At 42.4% G+C, this 24,697-nt stretch overlaps 1 protein-coding gene across 5 annotated transcripts in view; it reads left to right on the forward strand.

Moving 5' to 3' along the window:
* CYP19A1 (cytochrome P450 family 19 subfamily A member 1) overlaps positions 1–22,366 on the forward strand; it is a 111,215-nt gene extending 88,849 nt beyond the window's left edge. For all 5 annotated transcript variants that reach the window (XM_008513834.2, XM_008513835.2, XM_008513833.2 and 2 more), the window contains 7 exons: positions 6,486–6,640; positions 11,397–11,573; positions 12,039–12,153; positions 16,128–16,242; positions 16,685–16,847; positions 19,589–19,830; positions 21,063–22,366. In XM_008513834.2, the coding sequence (XP_008512056.1) occupies positions 6,486–6,640; positions 11,397–11,573; positions 12,039–12,153; positions 16,128–16,242; positions 16,685–16,847; positions 19,589–19,830; positions 21,063–21,311 (1,216 nt within the window). In that variant the 3' untranslated portion in view covers positions 21,312–22,366. The remainder of the gene's footprint in view (positions 1–6,485; positions 6,641–11,396; positions 11,574–12,038; positions 12,154–16,127; positions 16,243–16,684; positions 16,848–19,588; positions 19,831–21,062) is intronic.
* The last annotated feature ends 2,331 nt before the right edge of the window (positions 22,367–24,697 follow it).

The following is a 24,697-nucleotide window of genomic DNA, read 5'->3' on the forward strand; positions in this document are numbered from 1 at the left end:
GGAGGAGAAAGAGGGAATGTGCTAGGTGAGACGCGAAGGGGTCCAGGTGACAAGTGGAGCTGGCCTGGAACAGGGACATAGAAGTTCATCTATAGTAACAGGAAGGGAGATTGGAGGGCACAGATCCTTGTGGTTAGAGCCTGCAGAGATTCTAGTTGCTTCTTTTTTCTCACTAAAATAGGAAATAAAGTCTCTGAGACTGAGTGGGAAGGAAGTGGAGCATTTGAGGGGAGAGGAGGTGGAATATAATAGGCAGCTAGAAGAGTGGCAGAGTGAATAGGCCAGGGAAATGTTGTAGAATTGCCAGCTGCACTAAGGGCCCAGTTGAATTTAACTGAGACATGTCAGCACGTGTGCATGTGCATGCACGCTTGTACACATGCACGTGTGCGTATGCAAATATGAGTTTTCCCCCAGCCCCGTTCAGTTGCCAGGTGCAAGCACAGAGTAAGCTAAGACTTGGACTTAGGCAGGGTTGAGATTTTACCGGGCAACTAAGACAAAGTAAGGAGAGAATCAAGGGAGTTGAGGATGCATGGAAGCGAGAGATTTTAATGACTGACAATAAAATATTTTTCCAACTTTCTATTACAAAAATGTTCACGGAGCCAGCCCAGTTGCATAGTAGTTAAGTTCACACACTCCATTTTGGTGACCCGGGCTTCATGGCTTTGGATCCTGGGCATGGACCTATGCGCTACTAATCAAGCCATGCTGTGCCAGCACCCCACACACGAAATAGAAGAAGATTGGCACAGATGTTAGCTCAGGGCCAATCTTCCTCACCAAAAAGAAAAAAAAGTTCAAATGAACAGGAAAGTTAAAAGGGCAGTCCTCCCACTTTTTTCCCCCCATAACACTGACCTTTTTTTTTTTAACAGATTTCAAAATTTATCTTCATTTATGCAAATATTTATTTATCACAAATATTATGTTTCCTTGCCCCCTCAAAAAAAAAACAAGGTAATATTGTTAGTCAAAATCACAATACTTGCTGATGAGTAAGTGGTGGTTGAGTAACAGGGTAAATTCTAAGATAATTCTCTGGGTACAAGGCAGAACAGGTTTTAAAATTACCAAGGTGGGTTGGTGAGAGGAGAAAGATGACTAAATGAGATAGGCAACTAGTTCTGCAGTGGAGGGATGAACAGTCAAATTCAAGAGCTTAGGTTTCTTGTGGATTTGTGGCCATATTTTTCCACATCTTTTGACTCTTCGTAAATGCTGTTAAGACAATGTTCGTGTCACCTCCAAATTCCTGTGTTGGAGCCCTATCCCCACTGTGCTGGTGTTTGGAGCTGGGGCCTGAGGGAGGGAATTAGGTTTAGATGACGTCAATAACATTGGCTTTTTGAAGAGACCGGGTCAGTCATCTTATAGGATGTCCGACGTTCCGAATTTCTCTCATTGTTTCATTACAGTGTCATTTAACATAGTCCTCTATTCCTTGCAAAATGAAAATTAGGTCTAAAGGCTCAATCAGATTCAGGTTAAATGTTTTTGTAATCTTACCTCCTTGGTAGTCCTAGGCACTTCACATTGCATTGCGTCAGGAGACGATGAAATGTTGTCCCACTGTTAGTGAGACTAAATTTGATCGAGTGGCTGTGGTGGTTACGCTCAGATGTCTCTGTTGTAAAGGTTGTTTTCCTCTTGCAGTGACCCCAGTATTTAAGCTGGGTAAGCGAGGATATTAGAGGGGCGAAGGACAGTGAAAAGGCAATGAGATTGATGGAGCCTAAGTCTCAGGTCTACACAAAGCAGAACAGGTCTACACAAGGCTAGTGTTTTTAGATGTTTGCTACCAATGATCCATTGACTGTATCCTCCATCTTTCTAGTACTCATCACTCTTGAACCTGGCCTCAGACGTGTGAGTCCTTTAGACTCAGAACAGGAGGGTGGCTTCCTCCTTATCACCGAAGAACTTACTTCCTGGCTACTTTGCATTTTGAATAGACAGTAGGTTTGCCATCTTTGGAGGTGTCTTTTGATTTCAGTCATGTTTATATAGAATAGAAGAATTACCCCAGGAACCAGACAACTTACACCACACACCGTCCCTTCTGAGCTTGCGGACTCACTCCGGTCTCTCCTCAGTGGTGAGAAATCTTCACTTTCTCAAAGAGTCAGTTTAACATGTCTCTCAACTAGTGTTACAGGCTGGTCCACACTGGTGGGAGCGAGGTCTCTCCTGTGCTCCTGAGCTCCAGGAGAGCTCTGGGCTGGGGTCCCTAGTTCTTCACCAACCTTCTCGCCTTTCCTGGCTTACTCTGGTTAGGTAAAGCCAGCCTACTTTTGATAAACGATCTGGTTGTAAATTGCTGATCAGCAGCCGGTCACACTGCACTTGCTGTGTGTATCACTTCTGTCTTGCTGGCTGTGTCTCTCACAAAGTCTGAGCTTCTGACTCAAAATAACTGAGATGTTGGCGCCCCCTAAAGGACACATTGGTTTTAAAAGTTAGCTCTCTATTAACTAACGGTTGGGTTTAAGTTTGGGGTTTCTTGTTCTCTTTTTTAAATTGGTTAGTAATTCCTCAAAAGAAATGGACAGGCCAAGGTGATTAATGCAATATGCAAAATCTCTGGTGGTCAGAGCAGAAAAATAGTGTTCTGCTTGTCCTCTAAGCACTTAAAATTTGTAGATACAAGTTTGTGAATAAAGAGTATACGAATTACTTAGTTTCTGCTTGAATTATAGAATGAGGTAGAGGAAAGTAAGGAAAGCTAGAGTTCTGAAAGCTATTAATTCATAAGAATTTCAGTCCTTTCTGTAGCAGGGTTTTTCTATACGGGACAAAATTTTAGCTATTTGTCAAATTCCCCACAACACAAATAGAAGCATCTGGATTTTTGTTTTGTTTTGTTTTTTTCTAGGAAGAGGAAAACTTGTCCAAAACTTGGGCTCATTTGATGAATATTATCTGGAATCGAATCAAGAGAATATTTGACTTAAGAGAGAGTGTTTTGACTTGAAAATAGGATTTTTTTTTTTCCTGAAATAGATACCCAGTAAATAATTCGTTCATGTAATACTTCGATTTTCATTTCTTGGCACTGCTGTTATTTCAGGGGCTTGCTTGTGAAGTTTAAATAGCGCTATGGAATCCATCACACATTGGAGGGTTTGGCTAACGCTCAGCCCACAGCCTGGTCGACTCAGCCAGAGCAGAGTTCTTTTGGCCCAATGGGTCTTCTACGAGAATGAGCATTAGCTGAACAACCTCGTTAAGGCAAAGTCATCTTCTTAGGAGCCAAGTGTCAACTTTGAGAGAGAGGAGCAAGTGTTAAGATGACCACTCCAACTCAGTGTAAGAACCAGTTGCATAAACTATAGGAGCCACTCCTCATCTCTGAGGGTTGGTTACGTGTTCAGAAAACCCCCGTAGTAGGAGAATTTGTAGTTCAGAAACAAAATTTCAGTAGAGAAGTAGAGAGGAAGGACCAAAGCTGCAGCGAACGCGTGAAAACTGGTATACGCACTACGTTCACCAAAATAAAAAAAATAGTGTCTAAAATAACGATAGCACCAGTAACGCTTTATGCCTCTTGAACTTGCACAATTGGGCACTGTGCAATTACTTTCTATCTTCTATCCCTTGCACAACAGAAAATGTCCAGATTCTCCCTCCTTTGCAGTATCGAAGAGATGTTTATAAATATAGTTTGCTTTTTGGCAATAACGCGCGTATTTTCTTTCTATTCTTCTGCTCAAAAGTTTAGTCCCTTTCTAATTTTATGATCTCTGCCTCTGAGCTCCACTCTGGTCTTGGAGACATGGGATAATTTATAATCCTCAGGTGGAAAAAGCTCTGGGGGATCTATTTTAACCTACCTAGCAGACCTGAGCCATTTAGTTCTCAAGCCCCAAAGTCAAGGGTTATGTTGCTTTAGCTCTGCCTACGGCAGATCCCCATCAGACAACCCCCCCACCCCCCACAGTGGGCAGCAACCGCCCTGTTAACATGGCGGAAATGCAGACTGAGGACAGTTTACCTGCCTCCACTTTCTTCCCGTCTCCCGTAGTTGCACTGCAGAAAACCTCTACTCCTCAGCATACCACTCTGACCCTCTTTTTAATTCCCAAACTCTGCTCCCTTTCCCTTTTCTCAGTATCTCCAAGAAAAATGCCTGTCAATTTGAATACACTCTAGTGGAAATTGTTTGAAGTTGCAGAAAAATGTACGGCGAGAAGTCAATCTGCCTACGCTTACATTTTCCTAAGGGGAATTTACATTTGGCTGTGTTGTCCACATGTAAATCTGGTGACATAGGCCTTGTAATCTGAAGAGCCTGTTATCATGCCCCTCGGAGGAGTCTGGGTAATGTGCTTAGAACAGGCCTTGTTAGCATAGGGAGGCAGAGGGTGCTAAATGAGACCTTGTTTGTGCCTGAGCACAAATTCTGTGGTCCTGTCTGTACTTTGTGTTCCTATTGTCTGCTCAGCAGCTCAGGGATGGTTGAGGGCCCCAGGCTTCAGAGGTGACATGCTCCAGCTTTATGTAGAAAAGGCTGGGCCTTGGAGGGAGGTGGCTGAGATGTGACTTTTCTTTCCTCACTCACTCAACCGTAACCATGCACCCCTGTGGGTAAGGATTTGGGGGTCTGGCTGCCTGCGTCGCCTTCTGCCCCATTCTGTCTGCCTCATTTCCTCCCTGCACTGACTTCCTTCCATAACCTTTAGATAATCTCATTTGATGTCTCCAAGTGGTGTTTGTGTCTGGTCTACACCTACAATACAATATTGGCATTTATGAAAGCAATGAACATAAAAACACGACATGCCCTGCTCATTATCCTCTCTGTCCTCTGATAAACACCATCCCATCTGCCTTCGCGCACCCTCCATCTTACTCACCATACAGAGGGTCAGCCCTACGGCTTGTTAACTCGAGCCACCTTTGACTTCTGGTTTCCTGACTCACACTCTTCATGGCCACAGCCATCACTTAGCCCTACTCCTGGTAGCCTGCTTCCATCTGGGCCCTGCACTAGCCTATTTTCCAACCTTAGCCCCTTTCCAAGGGGTGAAATGCAGTCAACCACAGCATTTCTTAATTTTTCTCTTGGTACATGAAAAAAGAACTTATTCCATCCACCCTACAATTCTCAACTTCGTAAATTCCCAACAGACTTCTTCTCTCTCAAAGCCCCTCTTATTTTGCTAAGCAGTGAACCGGGAGTCCTCTCCTCCCCAAATCCTGACACACATAGCATCTTCCCAGCTCTTTCCCCTCCTCCCTACCCTGTGAAGCTGGCACCCACCGTCCAATAAACCCACCCCACCAATTATCCTGAAGAGAATTATTATCCTTTTATTCTTTATTCTTTCTATTATTAAATTATCCATTTAGCCTTCCAATACCATAAGCTAGCTTCTAAGCAGTCTGAAAAGAACACCTTCTCAACAAAGTGAGTCTTTCCCTCTACAGAAGAATTCTTACCTCTGTCCTAAGAGGGTAATACTCTCCTCACATGTGCAGGCCCTTATGACGTCTTCAGCTAGAATTTTATAACATTTTATAACTCTCGGAGCCCATCATGCCCTGATTAGATTGGGATGTGGGGGCAAGAAGCAGCTCCTAGAGGAGGAAGTGAGTGAGGAGGGAAGAGACTGAAGGAGCTGTCTTCTCCTCCCTAGTTCCTCCGAGGGCCCTCGGCAGGCATGGGGTGGCGATGGAAGGCAGAACTGTGGAGGAGGAGCCAGGAAGTTCAAGGAAGCCTCGGTTATTGGCAAGGTCCCAGTGTTGCTACATCAAGGACTATCTAATGGCTCGCCACATCCTATATCCTGGGAGAATTCTGTGACCCTGGAGACCTTGATGAGTCGTGATAGAAGGCAGAGCCCCAAGATAGCTGCCGTCACTACCACATAGAGCCTTCTAGACCCAGCCCAGCCAGCCAAGTCCAAGGCCTGAAGAGCCCAGAGATATCCTTCAAGCCCAGAATGGTACCCGCTAGAGGGGCTAGGCCTCATCTGAGACTCTGGGGGATGGGTGGTACCAGGCAGAACTGCTAGTTCCAAGCTAAAGAAGTAAGACTTGAGCAATTCCAGATACTTCTGACCCTGAGGCTCACCCCTGCAGGGGCAGCACTGTCTGGAGTGGGGCTGGGTGGTACCTGGGGGGCTGGAGGTTCTCGGGGCTCTGGGAGTATGGAGGTCCAGCTTCTTAACAGCCTTGCAGCTCCGACCCCAGTAGTGGGTAGTATGCTGGTGTCCTGGAGTTAGAGAAGAAAGGGAAATGAGGAATGACTGGGTGTGTGTTTTCTATCTTTGGTGGTGCTCAAACAGGTAGTCAGTAGGTAGAAATGTTTCAGCTGGAGAAGGATGTTCTTAGAAATGCTTATTCACCCTGAACACTAGAGATCCTAAATTGCATTTAGATCAACAAGCATTTGCTAAGAGAGCCTCTGGTAGTCAAAATTCTCACCATGAGTTCTCCTGACCCTTAAAAGTGGACCCTACGGTTTCCTTTCTCTGCAGGTCCTCAAGTACCTTCCACATCATGAAACACGATCACTACTCCTCCCGATTTGGCAGCACATTTGGGTTGCAGTATATGGGCATGCATGAGAATGGCGTCATATTTAACAATAACCCAGCCGTCTGGAAAGCTTTGCGACCTTTCTTTGTAAAAGGTAATCATTCTGCTCTTTTGTCGATGAATGTGCCTTTTTTTGAAATCATTTTCCCGTTTTGAAATAATAATAATAAGAGCTAACATTTACTATATAGTAGGCACTGTTCCAAGCACTTGATATTTTAATCCCACAGCAACATTTTACAGGTGAGAAAACTGAAGCATGAAGAGGTTAAGTAACTTGCCCAAGTTTCCAACATTAGCAAATAGTGGCTCAGGAGACAACCCCTGAGCCTACGTTTTCAACCACCACAAATTCTGTTCTTCCTGTTGATGCACAAAGCAATTTCATGGACATGAAGAAGAGATGGAGCTCTCTACTTAGGGTCATGTCAATTAAGAATTTCGTGTGTCAGCCATTTGTTTGATTAAGCATAGACAAACAACGTGTTTGCAGAATCATTGACTGACATCCCAGACATTTTAACAGAAAGCTATTTGTATTTGTGAATAAAATGAGAGAATTTTAGAACTGGGAAGGACTGTATATGTCATCTCATCCAGCCTTTGAGTTTTATCGTTGAGGAAATACAGTCCTAGACAGGTTGTGATTTTTGCCCAGGCAACATAGCAAGTAATGGATGAGCAGAGACTGGATCCCAAGGCTCATTGTCTAGTGATTTCTCCCTTTACTGTGTCATGCTGGGAATGAAGCTGTCCAGGAGTAGGCACTAATGTCAAGGAAAATAATCACGCCCTGCAAAAGCTGTCAGTGGTGGACTCTGGGGCTAGACGCGTTTTAGGTCTGACCATGCACCATCAATATCGTTCCCTCCAGCCAGGTTCTGAGGTGAACCTAGACGCCTCCTGCGTGGCTGCTAAGACAGGGAAGAGCTATGCCTGTCCCAGCTGAGTGGTGATTCCCCCTCCACGGAGTTGCCGTCACCAAAACTCAGCACGACTCCATTGTAGACTCCATTGTATTATTTTCCTATTGCTGCTTAACAAATTGCCGAACTTAGCGGCTTAAAACAAATGCATTGATTATTTTACAGTTCTGTAGCTTAGACGTCGGATATGGGTCTCAATGGGCTAAAATCAAGGCGTTGACAGGGCTGTTTTTCTTTCTGGAAGCTCCAGGGCACAATCCTCTACTTTGCCTTTTCCAGCCTCTGAAGCCACCCACATTCCTTGGCCTGTGGCCCTTTCCTCTGTCTTCAAAGCCAGCAACAGTGGGTTGAGTCCTTTTCACATCACATCTCTCTGACCACCCTTCTGTCCTCACAGCTCTTTCTGCCTCTGACCTCAGCTGGGAAAGATTCTTAGCTTTTAAGGACTCATGTGATTCAGTTGGGTCTACCCAGATAATCCGCAATAATCTCCCCATCTCAAGGTCCTTAACTTTAATCATATGTGCCAAGTCCCTTTTCCCATGTAAAGTAACATATTAATAGGTTCCAGAGATTAGGACCTGGACTGGATTAGGGGGCTATTATTCTGCCTGCCACTCATGACGAGGCAGATCAATCCTCTCATGCCTTACAAAATTGCAGAATGGGTTAATGGAAAGAGTACAAGACTCAGGATTATAGGTTGTGTGTCTGAGGCCCCATTCTGCCACTTTGCTAACTGTATGATCTTGGACAAGTCACTTAGCTTCTCTGAGCTTCAGTTTCCTTAGCCACTGGTGATAAACATAATAGAACTTGAATTCTAGGGTAATTGTGTAGAAGAAAGAAATAATACCATCAGATCCTATAGAAACGTAAGTTTCATTGTACTTTGTCATTTGGCCCAAGTGTATTAAGAAAACGTGAACTACTATTTAGGAGCAGTTAACCTTCACATACCAATATCCTATACCCTAACATGCAAGAATTAATGGAATCTCTAAACTCATCCATTTGTTTAACAAACTATTGAGTTCTCATCATTAAACTAGGTACCTGGAATACAACGATAAACAAGACATGATCCCTGCCCTTGAGGAATTTATAAAGGGGGGCGGGGGCAGAGCGGCAGATCAATACGTCACCGAGTCCCATCCTGGGTGATGTGTTATGCTAGAGGCGTGTGGAGAGTGCGACAGAGCACAAACGGGCCGTCTGAGGTACTCCGAGGGGTCAGGGGAGGCTGTTCACAGGATGCGTGCTTATGATGAGTTTCAAAAGAAAGTAAAAAATACCTAAATTAAGAAAGTGTGACAAGGACACATTTCACAGGAGAAGAGGACAGGATACTCCAAGGCAGAGAAGGATAGATGGCACTACATGTCCATTGTGCTTGGCATGGATACGTGCAGGCGTGAGGCCAAGGGGAAGGCAGGGCTAGCCACCAAAGACTCTGTGCTAAGCCAAGGAGCTGAGCTAACCTCAAAAGCTATGGGAAATCTTTCAAGATTTTAAGCAGAACGTCATGAACGTATTTGTGTTTTAGAAAAACTCCTGTGGTAGCAGAGTTAAGAGTTAGCTGGAAGGAAGCATGCCTGTGAGTAGTGAGAACAGTGAAGAGCTGGTGCAGTGACGCAGGGCGGATGCGGGGAGGGCACCAAGAGAAGGACGCGGAAACAGTAGAATCTACAGTACTTGGAAGTTAATCAAAAAATCTTTGTGACTTTTTGAAGAGTAGCCCTATATGTGGAAGATCAGATTTTCCAATAAAAACATTACAAAACTGGACCCAAATTAAATGCCAAAAATAGGGGGCCAATTGCTTATTGAAAGTTCACTGTTGTGTCTGACATTTTTAATAGTCCATGAGAGTTCCAAACATTTCTTGGTGAATCTCCTTTTAGAATGATGCTCCTGGTTGGTTTTCCTGATATAGTAGAAAGTTTGGGATAGGCTTTGGTATCTAAAGTAGTGACATTAATGAAGGTATTGACTCCTTAGGCATGTCTCTGGAGAGATAGTTAAGTGCAGCTTAGGCAATGGCCCCATCCTGGGGGTTGAAGAAGGGATGGTGAGAAATAGCCTGTGTTTCCTGAAACTGCCAAGAGAGTTGTCTATAGTAATGGAATTTGCTGACTCCTTTCTCAATTTTTTTTAGCCTAGATAAAATTTAGTACTTTTTAGTACATTTTAAAAAATAAAACCATTTCCATATCATACCACTGCCTATAAGCAATGATAGTACATTTTGCTTATATGTTTGAACTGTGCTTCAGGGTTTTGGACGTAAAAGCAGATCATACATCAGCCTGAGAGAAAAACACCAGTGATATTCAAAGCCAGCCCTCTATGCAAAGGGTCAAGTCATTAGGAATCATTTCTCCCTCTTGTGGATGTGATAGTCACCCAGGGAAAAACATCCCTGCCTTTCCTATCTGCCAAGTCCTTCCTACAGTCAGAAAGTATACTACCAACTCAACCTTCCTTTTTTTATATTAGTAGAAATCTTAAGAGTCTAGGACCACTCACTAGGCCTCCTATCTTATTGGCAAAGTCTGCCTTCAGGGGCTTCTGCAATGCAACAGATTTTTTTTTAAGAGAGAATTATACCTACAAACTTCCCCAGGATTTTTCATTACATGTCAAGGACTCTGACTTTAACAGCAAGTCTGAATATAAAAGACATTTAAATGAAAGATTACTCCTAAACAACATTTAAAGAAACTTAGGACAAAGAGAGAATGGGAGACTTCGAGTTAAACTCTTACAATGGATCACTCACTATCAGGACCCACTGGCTGTTCAGATGGTCAGGAGCAGGGCAAAGGGCAGAGATCAGAGCCAGTTCACCCTATCTATTTGCATTCGTTCACCCATCCATCCATCCACTCATTCATTCCTCTGTTTGACAAATATGTGTTGAGGACCACTATGGACTATGAACTTGAAGTACAATGCGAATAGGAGGTTGTCACTGCCCTTAAAAAATTCTCAGTCCAGTGGAGAAGACTGCTAAGTGAACAAAGAATTGGTTAGCTATTACAGCATTGGTTGAGTAAGGGAAATCTGGAATTAGTTTGAAGAGAAACTGAAATTAAGAGAAGGGCACTTTTGGTATTATGAGACTAGCATTTTAAACATATAGACTACAGGGGCCAACCCGGTGTCGCAGCGGTTAGGTTAGGTTCGCACGTTCCACTTCTCCATGGCCCAGGGTTCGCTGGTTCGGATCCCGGGTGCGGACATGGCACCGCTTGGCACGCCATGTGTGGTAGGCGTCCCACATATAAAGTAGAGGAAGATGGGCACGATGTTAGCTCAGGGCCAGTCTTCCTCAGTAAAAAGAGGAGGACTGGCAGTAGTTAGCTCAGGGCTAATCTTCCTCCAAAAAAAAAAAAAAAAAAAATCTAGACTACAATGAAACAGGAAGCACCTTAGTTCAAATAGTTAAGGTCCAATTTGACCAGTTCTGAAGCCATATCCTGCCACGTGTTGAAACATAAAATAAATATCACCCTGGCCAAATCCAAACCTTCTTAAGAGGGAAATATATACAATAAATGTGAAAACCCACTGATTTGTGATTCATGACCCCAGCTACCAAAAGTTTCACTTGAAATCTCACAAATGATTCACCATAGCATGAAGAAAAGTTTAATTTTGAATACTTTGTTTAAAATAAGATTGAGTTATTTATCCGTTCATTCATTCATTCTTCATTCATTTTTCACTTAAAGGTGATACATGGTTGTAGAAAATTAGGAGAATAAAGACAAGTATAAAAAAGAATATGAAAATTTCCACCCAGTTATTGAATAAAAAATTGTGGACAATTAAGCTCCAAACATAAAAAGCCAAAATTGCCTCATTGTTTGTGTGTGCCCTGGAGTTAGCGGTGGCTCACGCTCTGATATTTCCCTTCAGCTTTGTCTGGCCCCAGCCTTGCGCGCATGGTGACAGTTTGTGTTGAATCCGTCAACAACCATCTGGACAGGTTGGACGAGGTCACCAATGCGTTGGGCCATGTCAACGTGTTGACCCTCATGCGACGTACCATGCTGGACGCTTCCAACACCCTCTTCCTGAGGATCCCCTTGGACGGTACTGAAATTTTCCTTCCCATGACTGACATTCTGCCCTTTATTAAACAGGGGGGTGAAAAGGAAAACAGATTTGAATAAAGATATGCTGTTTGATACATTGCTCTTGTTTAAACATTTCTAAGTATTCCTAAGATTTTTGTTTTCCTGGTATGTCTGCCTTGTTCACTTATAAGATATAAATTTCTGTAAAGTAGGAGCCATCTATTTCTTTTTTATTTCTCCTCATTGCTCTAGGAAATAGGATTCTACCCACAGTCAAAAATTAACAAATGTGGTTGGTTCATACCATCAATCAAACTTATATATTTAACTATTTCTAACCATTCTTTTGGTCATGATGTATAGATACATAGCTTGGAACCCAAGACCAGTAGGAGAATTTACAGGGGGTCTTCTCTGCTCAAAGTACCCTTCTTGGGCTCACTTTCTCCTCAACTGCTCTGCTCTTCTTTTGTTTTTACAGAGAAAAACATCGTGCTTAAAATCCAGGGTTATTTTGATGCATGGCAGGCTCTCCTTATCAAACCAAACATCTTCTTTAAGATTTCTTGGCTATCCAGAAAGCATCAAAAGTCCATGTAAGTAATACATATTTGGAAAATTTATCAGTGAGATTGGATTGATTTTGGGTTGTGTCTTTGCTATTGTTGGCCTCTACTGCAAGCTTTCTGCTCTCCAGAGCCCACAAGGGAGCTGTTGATTAAGTTGTGATGAAACACTTCTTACAGCAATTTGGCTGCCTGTGGCCAGACCAAGGAGTAAAGGAAGCCTTTGGCCCAGGCAGCTTCTCAGCAAGGGGGCCGAGTGGGTGGTCTGAGAGCCTCCATCTCTGGAATGAGGGCACTGCAGTATATTTCAGGTTGAAGAGAAGGGTTGGCTGAACCTATCATTATTATCTGTCAAAATTCTCTTTGCATGTCTGGGAAGACGGAAACACAGAATCATTTTATAGTTGTGTTGCTCCAGAATGAATTTAACATAATTCAACTTGCTGGAATTGACAGCAGTCTCAAAAGAATTTTTTCATAATGAACATAATGAACTTCAATAAAATGTGTGATTTCTTTTCTTTAGTTATGTATCTTGTGTCTCTGGGGGATCCTGAAACCATCATTAAACAGCTTTGCTTTGGTCTCAGATTAGTCTAGCAGAAAGCTGGACAAACGCCCAAAGACATATAGGCTGATCGATGACACTTTTGGAGTGTAAGTAGCCAGCCACTAAATACTGCCACATCCCATGGGATCTAGAGGCAGACACATCTGGTTTCTATCCTGTCTCTAACAATTAGTAACTAAATGGCCTTGGGAAGTTATTTAAAGTCAAGTATAACCTACCTTCCAGAGTGGGGATAAGGTGAATGAGATCCCAGATGCAGGGCGATTAGCACAGAGCATGGCACTAAATATGTTAGTTTTCTCCTCCTTCTGTTCATATCTTCCCCAGATGTCCCTAACCATCTTAAATTCTCCATCTTTAAAAGTTCCCAAACCTGTTTGAAGACCCAACTTTATCCTGTTTGTGTAATTCAGTAGTATTAGTCTTCAGGGAGGAAGCCAACTTGATGACGTTTTATATATTCTCACGTGATTGATGTGTATTAAGTGGGTGATTTGGACACTTGGTTCCTTATGTATTTCATTTAGTTTCCACCAGAGCTTATTGTGACTTGGATCAATGAGAGGAAGGATTCACTTCTTCACTGTGGTCAGATTTGATAGAGTCTGAAGAGTCTCATTGTATAGTTCTTGGCCATTAGTTTGGCTTTGGTCTTGACCAGCAGGCCCATAGAAACTTACTGTGTGAGACCGGATAATGGTTTCCCTTACTTCTCTGTAGCAATTAGCTCAGCAACATTCCCTCTATGTATTTGCCAATGGTTAGTGCGTTAGTTTATATCTCCTATATCCTAGAGAAGTAAAGACCTAGAGAAAGCTTTTAGTTTCCTCCCTTCCCATGCCCTTGCAATAATGCCAATATTTTTTATTGAGGGATAATTGACGTATAGCTTTATATTAGTTTCAAGTATACGACATGATTCAATATTTGTGTATATTGCAAAATGATCATCACTGTAAGTCTAGTCAACATCCGTCATCAAACATAATTACAAATTTTTTTTCTTATGATGAGAACTTTTTTTACTCTCTTGGCAATTTTCAAATATGCAATACAGTACTATTAACCATAGTCACCATGCTGTACATTATATCCCCAGGACTTGTTTATTTTATGACTGGAAGTTTGTACCTTTTGACCCCTTCACCCATTTCCCCCACCACCCACCCTGCCCCTCTAGGAACCCCCAATCTATTCTCTGCATCTGTGAGCTCAGGAGTTTGTTTGTTTGTTTTAAGATTTCAAATATAAGTGAGATCATATGGTATTTGTCTTTCTCATGCCAATACACAAAAATATATTTATGGAAACGATTCTGGGACATCTACTCCTATCCCTATTTATTAAATTTTTTTGCCTCTTTTTATTCCAAATATTACAGCAGTATTGTTTTCTGCTTTTTATTTTGGCAAGTGTAAGTCCTTTCAGCCACAGAATAGATTAAATAGGAGTTTGTGGCCTGGACTGGTAACCTAGCCACTATTGTTTTGGTGCAAAATATATTCAAAGTTCCAAACAGCAGTCTCAGAGATGCATTCTGGTAATAGATGTTTGTGAGTTAGAGACTTCTTATTCCCTGAAAACCATCATTGAACTCAATTCTCCTGGTTTTTCAGGGTATATAAATTCAGATACATACATTTATGTAGGACCAACTTTAACTTGAATAGGAGGAATCCCAATGGACATTCTCAGGACCCTGATACTGGCCCAGGGAAAAAAGAGATGCTCAGGAGTGGCTACAGTTCCATCAGGGTATTTTCTATGAATTCAGAGCATAGGGAAATTTCAACAGCTCCTGGACCATTTTGGGGCCATTGCTTAGGTAGGAATGCTGTAAGCATTCTCAGCCCACCAAGTGAGTGATTATCTGTTCCTTGTATGTAGGAGATGCTCAACAAATATTTGCTGAACAAATGGATGGGTTGATGAATGAACGCATGTGACTATACCCCTGGTGTATCTCTGGAGGGGTGTGTGTGTCTATAAGCACACTTACAGAGTTACACAATAGATGGCATCCTCATTTGGAATGACACAATTACTATACTACCCTGAAGAATATCACTCAAAATGCTTAAACATCTTCCTTGAGATGCCCAAAAGAAACTTTTAAAAAGTGGCAGGAATATTAAAGAATCTTCCCTTACTTTTCCTGCTCAGCTGCAGTAAACGTAGAGTTATTTATGTCAACAGCATCGACAGGGTATTTAAGTGTGTAGGTGACCATGTCAACAAGAATTTGAAAGACAGATTTATTGCACTTTTTTTTTAAAGGCAAACTATTATGCAGTTTTACCTCTTCCTTTTTTGTGTGTGTGAGGAAGATTGGCCCTGAGCTAACATCTGTTGTCAATCTTCCTCTTTTTTTCCCCTCCCCAAAGCCCCAGTACATAGTTGTATAACCTAGTTGTAAGTTTTTCTAGTTCTTCTGTGTGGGATGTCCCCACAGCATGGCTTGATGAGTGGTGTTAGGTTGGCATCCAGGATCTGAGATGGCGAACCCTGGGCCACTGAAGTGGAGCGTGCAAACTTAACCACTCGGCGATGGTGCCGGCCCCTATTGTACATTTAATGTAATACAGAGTATTGTTCCCTGAGATTGGGGAACAATGCACTTATACATTAACGTATACACTTAAAGACAAAGGCAAGAATAACATAATTCAGATCTCAAGGTGGCCTTCTTGTTCATCTATTCTGATCCCTTCAGTTTAGAAGAGACGTAAGGCTCAGAGACTTAAACTACGCTATGTAGAATGAGAAGAACCCAGAATACACCCTGCCCTTCTGACCAAGGTGCTGTCCTTCCACCATGCTGTCAAAATGTGTATACACATTTGTGTGGCCAGCCATTCATTCAACAAATATTCATGTAGTGTTTACCATGTGGCAGAAACTGAAAGATTCAGTAATAAATATCAAGAATAATACTGTCACTTGAGTTTACTTTCTGGAACAGGAATCTCAAACTCAATAGTCTTCAGGGCTAGGCAAATAAAAGTGGGTTGGGCGGATATAAGACACAGGAAATGGAGCGTCTGTGGCAGGCTGAAGAGTGGACGCCCCCACTAAAAGCATTCACTGGCTTTGGTTTGGGTTTTACAGTTTAAATACTGCATTGGCCAAATCAAAAATTGGAAAACATGATTGGATTTAGCCTTTTGGTACCAGTTTTTAACCCTTAACTGGAGATTCCAGCCTTGATTTTTCTGCCAGTACCTAGACATCTCAGCTAACTAGTTCCTTAACATAAGGTATAATATATGTAATTTAAGGATATTCGTAAAGAATTCAGTATGAATTGAGTTATTCGTAAGCACTAATGGCTTCAATGAAAGCAGATCATTTTATTTAAACAAATGGCAAATGAATCTGTTTTTCTAGATGTCCTGAGCCACAGATAGATTATATTTGCACTTTTTTTTTCCAGCAAAGAATTGAGAGATGCCGTGGGAATTCTAGCAGAAGAAAAAAGACACAGGATTTTCACAGCAGAGAAACTGGAAGACCATGTGGATTTTGCCACTGATCTAATTTTGGCTGAGGTACTGACCTGGAATAACCATAATTCTCACCCAACATATGTGTATGACTGTTTGTGTATAAGTGTGTAAAGATTCCTTCTTGTAATTATTGCATATTTCTACTTGTCTAGTATTCTCTAGTACTTCTAAAATACCCAACCCAAGTAGCCTACTCATTAGACATTCTGATAAGACTGACCTTTAATATTGAAACTCTGTGTCCACACAATACAAAATACGAAAATGGGGGAATCCAAAGACACTAAATACACAGATAATTGGTTAAATTGTTCAGCTTTCAGCTGAAGATTGTTATGAAAAAACATCCATAGTCAATTACAGAGGCATGCAATTTCTATGATTTCATTTTGTTGAGGTTGTTGATCCTTGAATGTCACCTCCCCTCGTTTTTTGAAACTATGGTTCACTCTTCCAATTTTTCTCCCCTCTTTTGATTGTTCAGAAACGTGGTGAGCTGACCAAAGAGAATGTGAACCAGTGCATATTGGAAATGATGATTGCAGCGCCAGACACCTTGTCTGTCACTGTGTTCTTCATGCTATGTCTCATTGCGCAGCACCCTAAAGTTGAAGAGGCACTCATGAAGGAAATCCAGACTGTTCTTGGTAGGAATTTATCAAATAAATAATAGAGCTTAGAAAACCATTTCTTCTGAATGTCAGCTCCTAATGTCCTAAGAATCTGATGTCAAACAAAATCTTTATTATAATCCACCCAGAGAACAATAAAGCAAGTCATTTTGTCACACAATGATTATGCAAAATAGGTTAAACAGATAGTTCTTTCTGTGTTTTTTTAATTTTAAAAATAATACATGCTCAGGGGCTGGCCTCGAGGCCGAGTGGTTAAGTTCACGCGCTCCGCTGCAGGCGGCCCAGTGTTTCGTTGGTTCGGATCCTGGGCGCGGACATGGCACTGCTCATCAAACCACGCTGAGGCAGCGTCACACATGCCACAACTAGAAGGACCCACAACAAAGAATATACAACTATGTACCAGGGGGCTTTGGGGAGAAAAAGGAAAAATAAAAAATCTTTAAAAAAAAAAAATAATACATGCTCAATGGAAAAATCCAAATAATGGAAATATGTATAAAGCAGAAAGTGACATCTCTCAGTCCCTTCCACTCTCCTCCCCAGCCTCATTCCCATTCCCCAGGGGGACCACTGTCAATAGTTTGCTGTGTTTTCTTCAAGATCTTTTTTCAATGTGCATATAAACACACATATATGGTTGTATTTGTCTGTTTTTAAAAAACATGGCATCGAGTACAATGTCCTACCTACCTTATCAGTGACAAAATGCTTTTGTGGGTCCACTCAGGGAAATGGCTATCATTTATAGCAGTGTTTCTGGGTTTCAAGCAGTCCCTCCACAAATGAACTTCCAGTGGGTGGCAGAAGGAGAAAGAGAGGGTGACAGCAGGGGCAGGGGGATGACCAGTTCCCCTCTCCCCCAAATCCAGTGACGCTGGCCCTTCCTTCCCTCCGCCCTCTCCTCCTCCTCTGCAGGGGAATCCCCAGGTCCCTGCTCAGCAATTCCCCAACATGACCTCTTTCCTGCTCAGCCTCTGCTTCAGCATCATTCTGCCCACTGCTCCTGACATCACCACCCTTGCATAGAAACATGCCACATTCAGAAGAAATCAGAACTGCTTTCTGGGAGAAAACAGAATTCCTTATTTGGAATGTCTTTCACATGGATAATATTTTTAGGAACACATTTCTGACAAATGTAAAGAGATATAGGTAACGATGTAGACTTTTCTCTCTTGACTGTACACAATCTGTTTTAAACGCATTATTTGGTTGTGGAAAGGAGTTGTATTTTAGAAACCATTTGAGTGCTGCTTGAAATAGTTGACAATAAGGGAAAATTTCACAGAAGGGTTAAATGTGTGAGAGAAGGGGTCTGCAGATGCATCACCGTAGGTGGGAGATTGCCTGGTAATGGCAAGGTAGATAGCAAGGAACCAGAATAACATCCAGCCTCCAAATTCTAGAATGTTTCCTCGAGTGCCCCTTGTCAGGTTGTGGGTTCTATGCCAGGTGCAGGGGCACAGTGGTGAACAAGCCAGTGCCATCCCTGCACTCATGGGGCTCACGGGCTGATGGGAGGAAGAACACTCAACAAACAGACTCAGTGGAGGGAAGAGAGGGCCATAGAATAATGGAATTAGGGGAACAAGGCGGGAAATTGCTCTTGAGACCGCAAGCCTTTAATACAATTTCCTTGAGAGGTGAAAAGTGTTTGTGCCCCATGATGTCCCCCCTGACACTTCCTCTGCAAAGACGGAAAAGCAGCAGAACATTCACACGTGTATCCTGCCCCCTCTGGATACACACACATTGTAATTACTCCCTAGGGAAAACGTTTGGTTACTACCTCCATCATCGTCCCTTTATCCACCCCCACCCCAAATAAACATAGACCACTAGACCCTTCAGTGTACAAAGAGCAGTATGTGAGGGGCAGGCTGTTAGAGTTCTCTGACCAAATGAGACCTGTCCTGAATGGCGCACTTGTCCAGGGACACGGCTGCCTCAGGACCCTGGGCTGTTTTTGATTCTGCCGAAATGGTAGCCTTTTTGAGGATGCTCTGAAGCTTTGCCAATTCTGGGAGTAATCCGAGCCTCTCTGACCAGTGTCAGGCCAATGTGAGACAGGGGGGGCTGCCATCAACCCCCAGCTCACCTGGCGGATCTGAGGCACCCATATTGTTGTGGTAGGGGAAGGGGGGTTCTTGCCATGCTACCTCAACAGGTTGTTCTCAATGAGATGGGAAGGAGGGACTATCAGTGATGTGTTCTGGGCAGATGACTGCACAGATAACCAGAGGAACAATTTGCGTTGAAACTGATTAAATTCACCATCTCACTTTGAGCAGAGAAGAAATGAATGTCCTCTAGGATTTGGAGTAGGGAAGAAAACTCAAAGACTTCAGAGGCCAGGCAGATAAACGAAGCAGACTGGACCAATCTACATGGGAGTGCAGAATGGATGCCCCTCTAAAGGGCTCATCAGCCACCCAACTTCAGCCCATTGTTGCCATGTGGGGATGGAGGTCTAGTGTTACCAGGTTTTCTGATTTTTCTAGAAATCCAAGCTTTTCTATGAAATCTCCCAGGTCTTAAGATAACTGGCTTCAAATCTGAATTTTTATAAAACACTCTGTGGACCAAACACATAGCATATTTGGCCCACGTTGCTGGTGTGCATTAGAACTATAGATAGAAATTTTTTCAACAAAGAGCAAACTGTTCTGTGCAAACTATAGGAGTTTTAAGGCCAATCACATATTGAAACTAACGTTACATCCTCTGTTGATTTTAATCTGCTCCCACAGGTGAAAGAGACTTAAAGAATGATGATATGCAAAAATTAAAAGTGATGGAAAATTTTATTAATGAGAGCATGCGGTACCAGCCTGTCGTGGACATTGTCATGCGCAAAGCCTTAGAGGATGATGTCATCGATGGCTATCCAGTGAAAAAGGGGACTAACATTATTCTGAATATTGGAAGAATGCATAAACTCGAGTTTTTCCCCAAGCCTAATGAATTTACTCTTGAAAACTTTGAGAAGAATGTAAGAGCCCTTCCTTAAAACTGAGTATGCCGCTCTTGAAAATGTCTGTTAAATCTGCTCCTGTTCTGTGTTTACAACATGTACATTTCGTTCTATTTGCTTGTTGCCCTCGCCACGCCACCAGGAGCACATGCTTAGAACATGACTACCATGTTCCACCTCGAGCCAAGGATGCTAGGTCTCCAGCTCTGGGAAATGTCTACGTGGTAGCCACATAATAGGCTGAAATGTGAAAAATCCAGGCCTTAATTTGGCTAAAACAAGGGAAATTTTGTTTAACCCAACCAACCTACTTTTTCATTTAAACTTGTCATTTTGTCATCACGTAGGTTCAGCTGTAGCACCATCTAGGTAAAGGAGGGTCCACTTCTGCTTTGGCAGTCTACCTTTGATTCACCAGATGGTCCCATGAGCACTAGGTCCCATTCTAAATAGGACTTGGTACTTAGAAGAACCTCAGCTTTTTCTTTTTCTCTCACTGCAGTATAGTTCAGATTCTGCTTCCATTGGGTCAAATTCTAGGCAATGATGTTTTTCTAATGTGAATTATCCACATAGTTCCCTCAGTGCCCTCTTTTTCCATTTTCATATGATATAGAAACATGATCTTAATTAATCCAGTTCTCTAATTCATTCTATTTCTAGATGAGCAGTGTATGCCATGTTGACATTTAGTCAACAAAGTCTTATTGAGTATCTACTATGTGCGAGGCACTATGTAAGTCCAGATGTGGACAAGACAGACAGATGTGGTCCCCATTAATTTTTTGCAGAACTAAAAATATTTAGATGCTCAGCACTAATAGGCCAGGAATCCACATCTTTGCCTAAATTTGTCCCTTGGTATCAGGTGCTATGGCATTGCACAAAAACACTCTTTGCTTTGGCAACTACAGAACAGTCATGAAAGCTGTGGCCACCCCACAAAGCTAGTTGAGTCTGCTAACACTGGCTGTAATAAGATGATCTGCATTGCTTTACCCCAGCACATTTGTGTGAAAGGCAAACCTGGGGACTGTCCGAGATTGGGTGTGTATCACAAAGGGGTGAATCAAACTGGATGGCGAAGAGGGCTGATCTGAGCTATAGTCATTCACCTCAGCGAAGGAGCCATGTGGCTGAGACTCTGAAACAGAGCCTTCTGACTGATAAGTGTTTTCAGGGTGAATCAAACAGAGACTGCATGCCTCTAGCTTTTGGTACCCTGGCTAATTGTCTGATCATTTTCATAGGTTCCTTACAGGTATTTTCAGCCATTTGGTTTTGGGCCCCGTAGCTGCGCTGGAAAGTTCATCGCCATGGTGATGATGAAGGTGATGCTGGTTTCACTTCTGAGACGATTCCATGTGAAGACATTACAAGGAAACTGTCTTGAAAATATGCAGAAAACAAATGACTTGGCCCTCCACCCGGATGAGTCTAGAAGCTTACCGGCAATGATTTTTACTCCAAGAAATTCAGAAAAGTGCCTCGAACACTAAAAAAGTTTGGTCAGTACCTATTCCAGAGCATTTCTCATCAGTTATTCATAAGGAAACCATCCATCTTTGCCAGGTAGTGTCATCCTCATAGTAAACATTCGGTGGCCTGTGGCATTTTATAGGCATGCATCCTATGGGTTGTATGCAAGCCAGGAAACATTGGTCATCTGATCTTGTCCAAACCAGAGAACCAAACTGCAAGAGAAAATGCAGAGGCCAAGAGTTTGTGGGGGAAATGGTCAGTGAAGAGAATGCAGCCCTAAAGGCCCCATTCCACAAAATGTGCTTTGGCAAAGATAGGCCATCAGCAAAATTTATGTCCCATTTGCCACAGGATGTTCACTGCTCTGCCCCGAGAGCATTTTTATGTCTGGGGCAGAAACACTTCTAAAGAGTGCTCCTCCCATCCCATTGTCCATCTTCCTTGACATTTTCCCCCTCTCTTTCCTTCCATGACACCAAAAGCCAAGTTGATTAGAAAGACCAGGCCGATATCTGGGTACCTAGAGCCAAACAAACATGTTAGTGTCAATAAAGGTGCTTTGATTTGGTTTTTGGTGGGGTTGGCCACTGCAGCATTCATAGTCTTTGGAGAAATGCTTACAGATTCAGCATTCGACTTTTCCTGTGAATTATAATCCATTAACTCTTGTTTATTATGTGATTTGTCTGTGGCAAAAGTAAACTGGAGACTATCCTTTCCCAGTCTCTCAGTTCATGCCTCAGCCACTTACCTCTGATTCAGGCATGATTCAGATAATCAAGGTAACTTAGCAATAGCTTGAGTAAATAGAGTTAGGCCCACATGTCTGCTGTAGGAAAAAAACTCACACAATGCATTTCAAATTCAAATGAAAATTCGTAGGGGGGAGGGGGATGGGAGGGGGGAGGGGTACAGGGGCACACATGCATGGTGACGGATGGAAACTAGACTTTTAGTGGTGAATGCGATGTAGTAGTCTATACAGAAGGCAAAATATAATGATGTACACCTGAAATTTACACAATCTTATGAACCAATGTTACCTAAATAAATAAAGTGATTTAATAAAAAACTTCTTTTCTTTGTTTGCATTGTTGCTTAGCTCCATTGGTGTGGATAACCGAGAGAGAACTTTAAATAATGTCATCTATGGACTCTTACAAAGTCCCCAGTGAGCTGTTGGTGGAGGGGAAGTCCTCAAAATCTATATATAATTCCACAACTCAGTGGGTTCAAACTTCTAAAGAGTGCTCCTCCCATTCCATTGTCCTTCTTCCTTGACATCTTCCCCCTCTCTTTCCTTCCATGACCCCAAAAGCCAACAGATCAATAGAGAACATAATCAACCCAACATAATCAGCATAGAGCCGCTGCAATCATTTTTTATCCTACCTCAGATTTAACAGTTACCTCCGAGATGTAATAGTCTCTGGTTTCTTGAATCACTCTATGTAGCCATGGATAAAATGCACATCTTGGAATTAGCTCTCTAGGGGGAATCCAACAGAGAAGTCAACTTTCCAAATACCACTTTCTTGTGTTATGGAGCCAATATGACTGTATCTACCGAATGCCATTTAAAACCTGAAAAATTAAACTCATTTACAAATATGTAAATGTTTGCCATTGAGTCAACCACCATCTCAATATTTGAATATTCTTTTCATCCTACTGTTTGGCAATAGGGCAACAGCTAAGTATAAAATGAGAATGTAAGCTCCTTGAGGGTGCGAGCTCTCTTCTTTCTTTTGTAATCCATCCCCAGCCCCCATGCTGACTCCCCATATTGACTCTCAAGATCAGTACTGAATAGATACTCTTGTTCATAGATACTTTAACTGACCCCAGAAACCAAGTAAAGAAGAGGCAGGCATTCTAAGAATTCAAGGATGGGCATTAGTAAAGAAGGAAATATTTGAACTTGGAATTATTTGGATCATCTATATGACATAAATATACACAGAACTATGCCTGTGCACCTGGATATGTCTGCAGTCAAGTCTAGACAATCATCCAAGTAATTCAGACCCCCGAAAGAAGGCCAGGCTTTTAGATTTAGTTTTTCCAAGTTAATTTGCCCAATGATTATTAATACACAGTTATTTTGCCTCTGGCTAGAGCTGCATAGTAGAGGAAAACAGACTTTGGAGCAGCGTACTTCACTCATCCAACTCCCTTAGAAGATCTACAGTATTTTACGTGTATGTATGGAGCCAAGGCCTATGTCTGTACGTCAAAGTGAAATGGAAGATTGATACGGTTGTATATAGATAATGCAGACACAAAAATAAGCTGGGGGGAAACTGGGGATGGAAGGTGAGGAGCAAGGGGAAGTGCTGGTTTAAATGATCCAGGCAAACTCTCCCAGAATCAAATTACCCGGGTAATTGCTCAACTTTTCACTCTGCTTGACCTGTATTGACAAACCCTATACGTTTGTATAGGCTTGGCCTGAGGAATTTGGAAGACCATTGACTTTTCAGTGGGCTGATGAACGTACATTTGAAAATCCTGTTTTCTCTTCAAAATTTTGCCTCATTGTTAAGTACTTAATTGTCACTCTTGAGTGTGCTGTGGATTCTGTTTTCCCATCTCCCAGAGAACTGAGATGTGTAAACTGTCAGTGAAATGCATGCATATAAGGGCTCTGTCACTGTCAAATTGTGAGGACAATTGTACCCTCCTATCCTCTGGTATACTGGACGCTCCCATCTGCCTTCATTGACATCCCACTTTTCCCCCTCCCAAGTGGAAAATAATCACATTCAGAAAGCCCCCACATATTGAGAAATGCCGCTTGGAAGTTGTCACTTTTTATTTCTAAGCAGCACCTTTCACCATTGGTGATGCTAATATTCCACATAGGGGTGTGGCTTTGGCCCACTGGAAAGAATGCCAGCTGGACCCTCCTCGATCTCCTGCGTCAGCTGGGCCCTGGGGCTGAATCTCTCACCCATGCCTGCAGAAAAACTTGCTAAATTAAACTTTGTCAAAGTAATGAACTGAATGGAATTTGTGATACTTTCAGTTGGACTTAGGTCAAAGGACAGTCAAGGGCTGACCCCTCCAGGGCTCAACCCAGCTAAGGCTTACTTGAATGAACTCCTTTTCTTTCCCTTCCTGCAGCTTTTAGCCGGTGTTGGCTTATGTCTAGGGCGTCAACAGCCATACCCTGTTTTCACCAGGTCAACAAGACAGACAAAATACCTTGAGACAGGGCAACCTGGTCATCAAGCCCTGCCCATTAGATCTACCTGCCCCTTTCTCTCCCATCAAGACAACATTTCAAAGTGCAAAACAATGAGAACCATTGTAAGAATATAATGACAAGAATTATAAAAATAATGTTGAATCTACTGTAATTATAACCAAAAGCAAATGTTTCAAAAACTTCCGTTTTTTC

The sequence above is a fragment of the Equus przewalskii genome, chromosome 1 (genome assembly GCF_037783145.1).
Source record: "Equus przewalskii isolate Varuska chromosome 1, EquPr2, whole genome shotgun sequence".
NCBI lineage: Eukaryota > Metazoa > Chordata > Mammalia > Perissodactyla > Equidae > Equus > Equus przewalskii.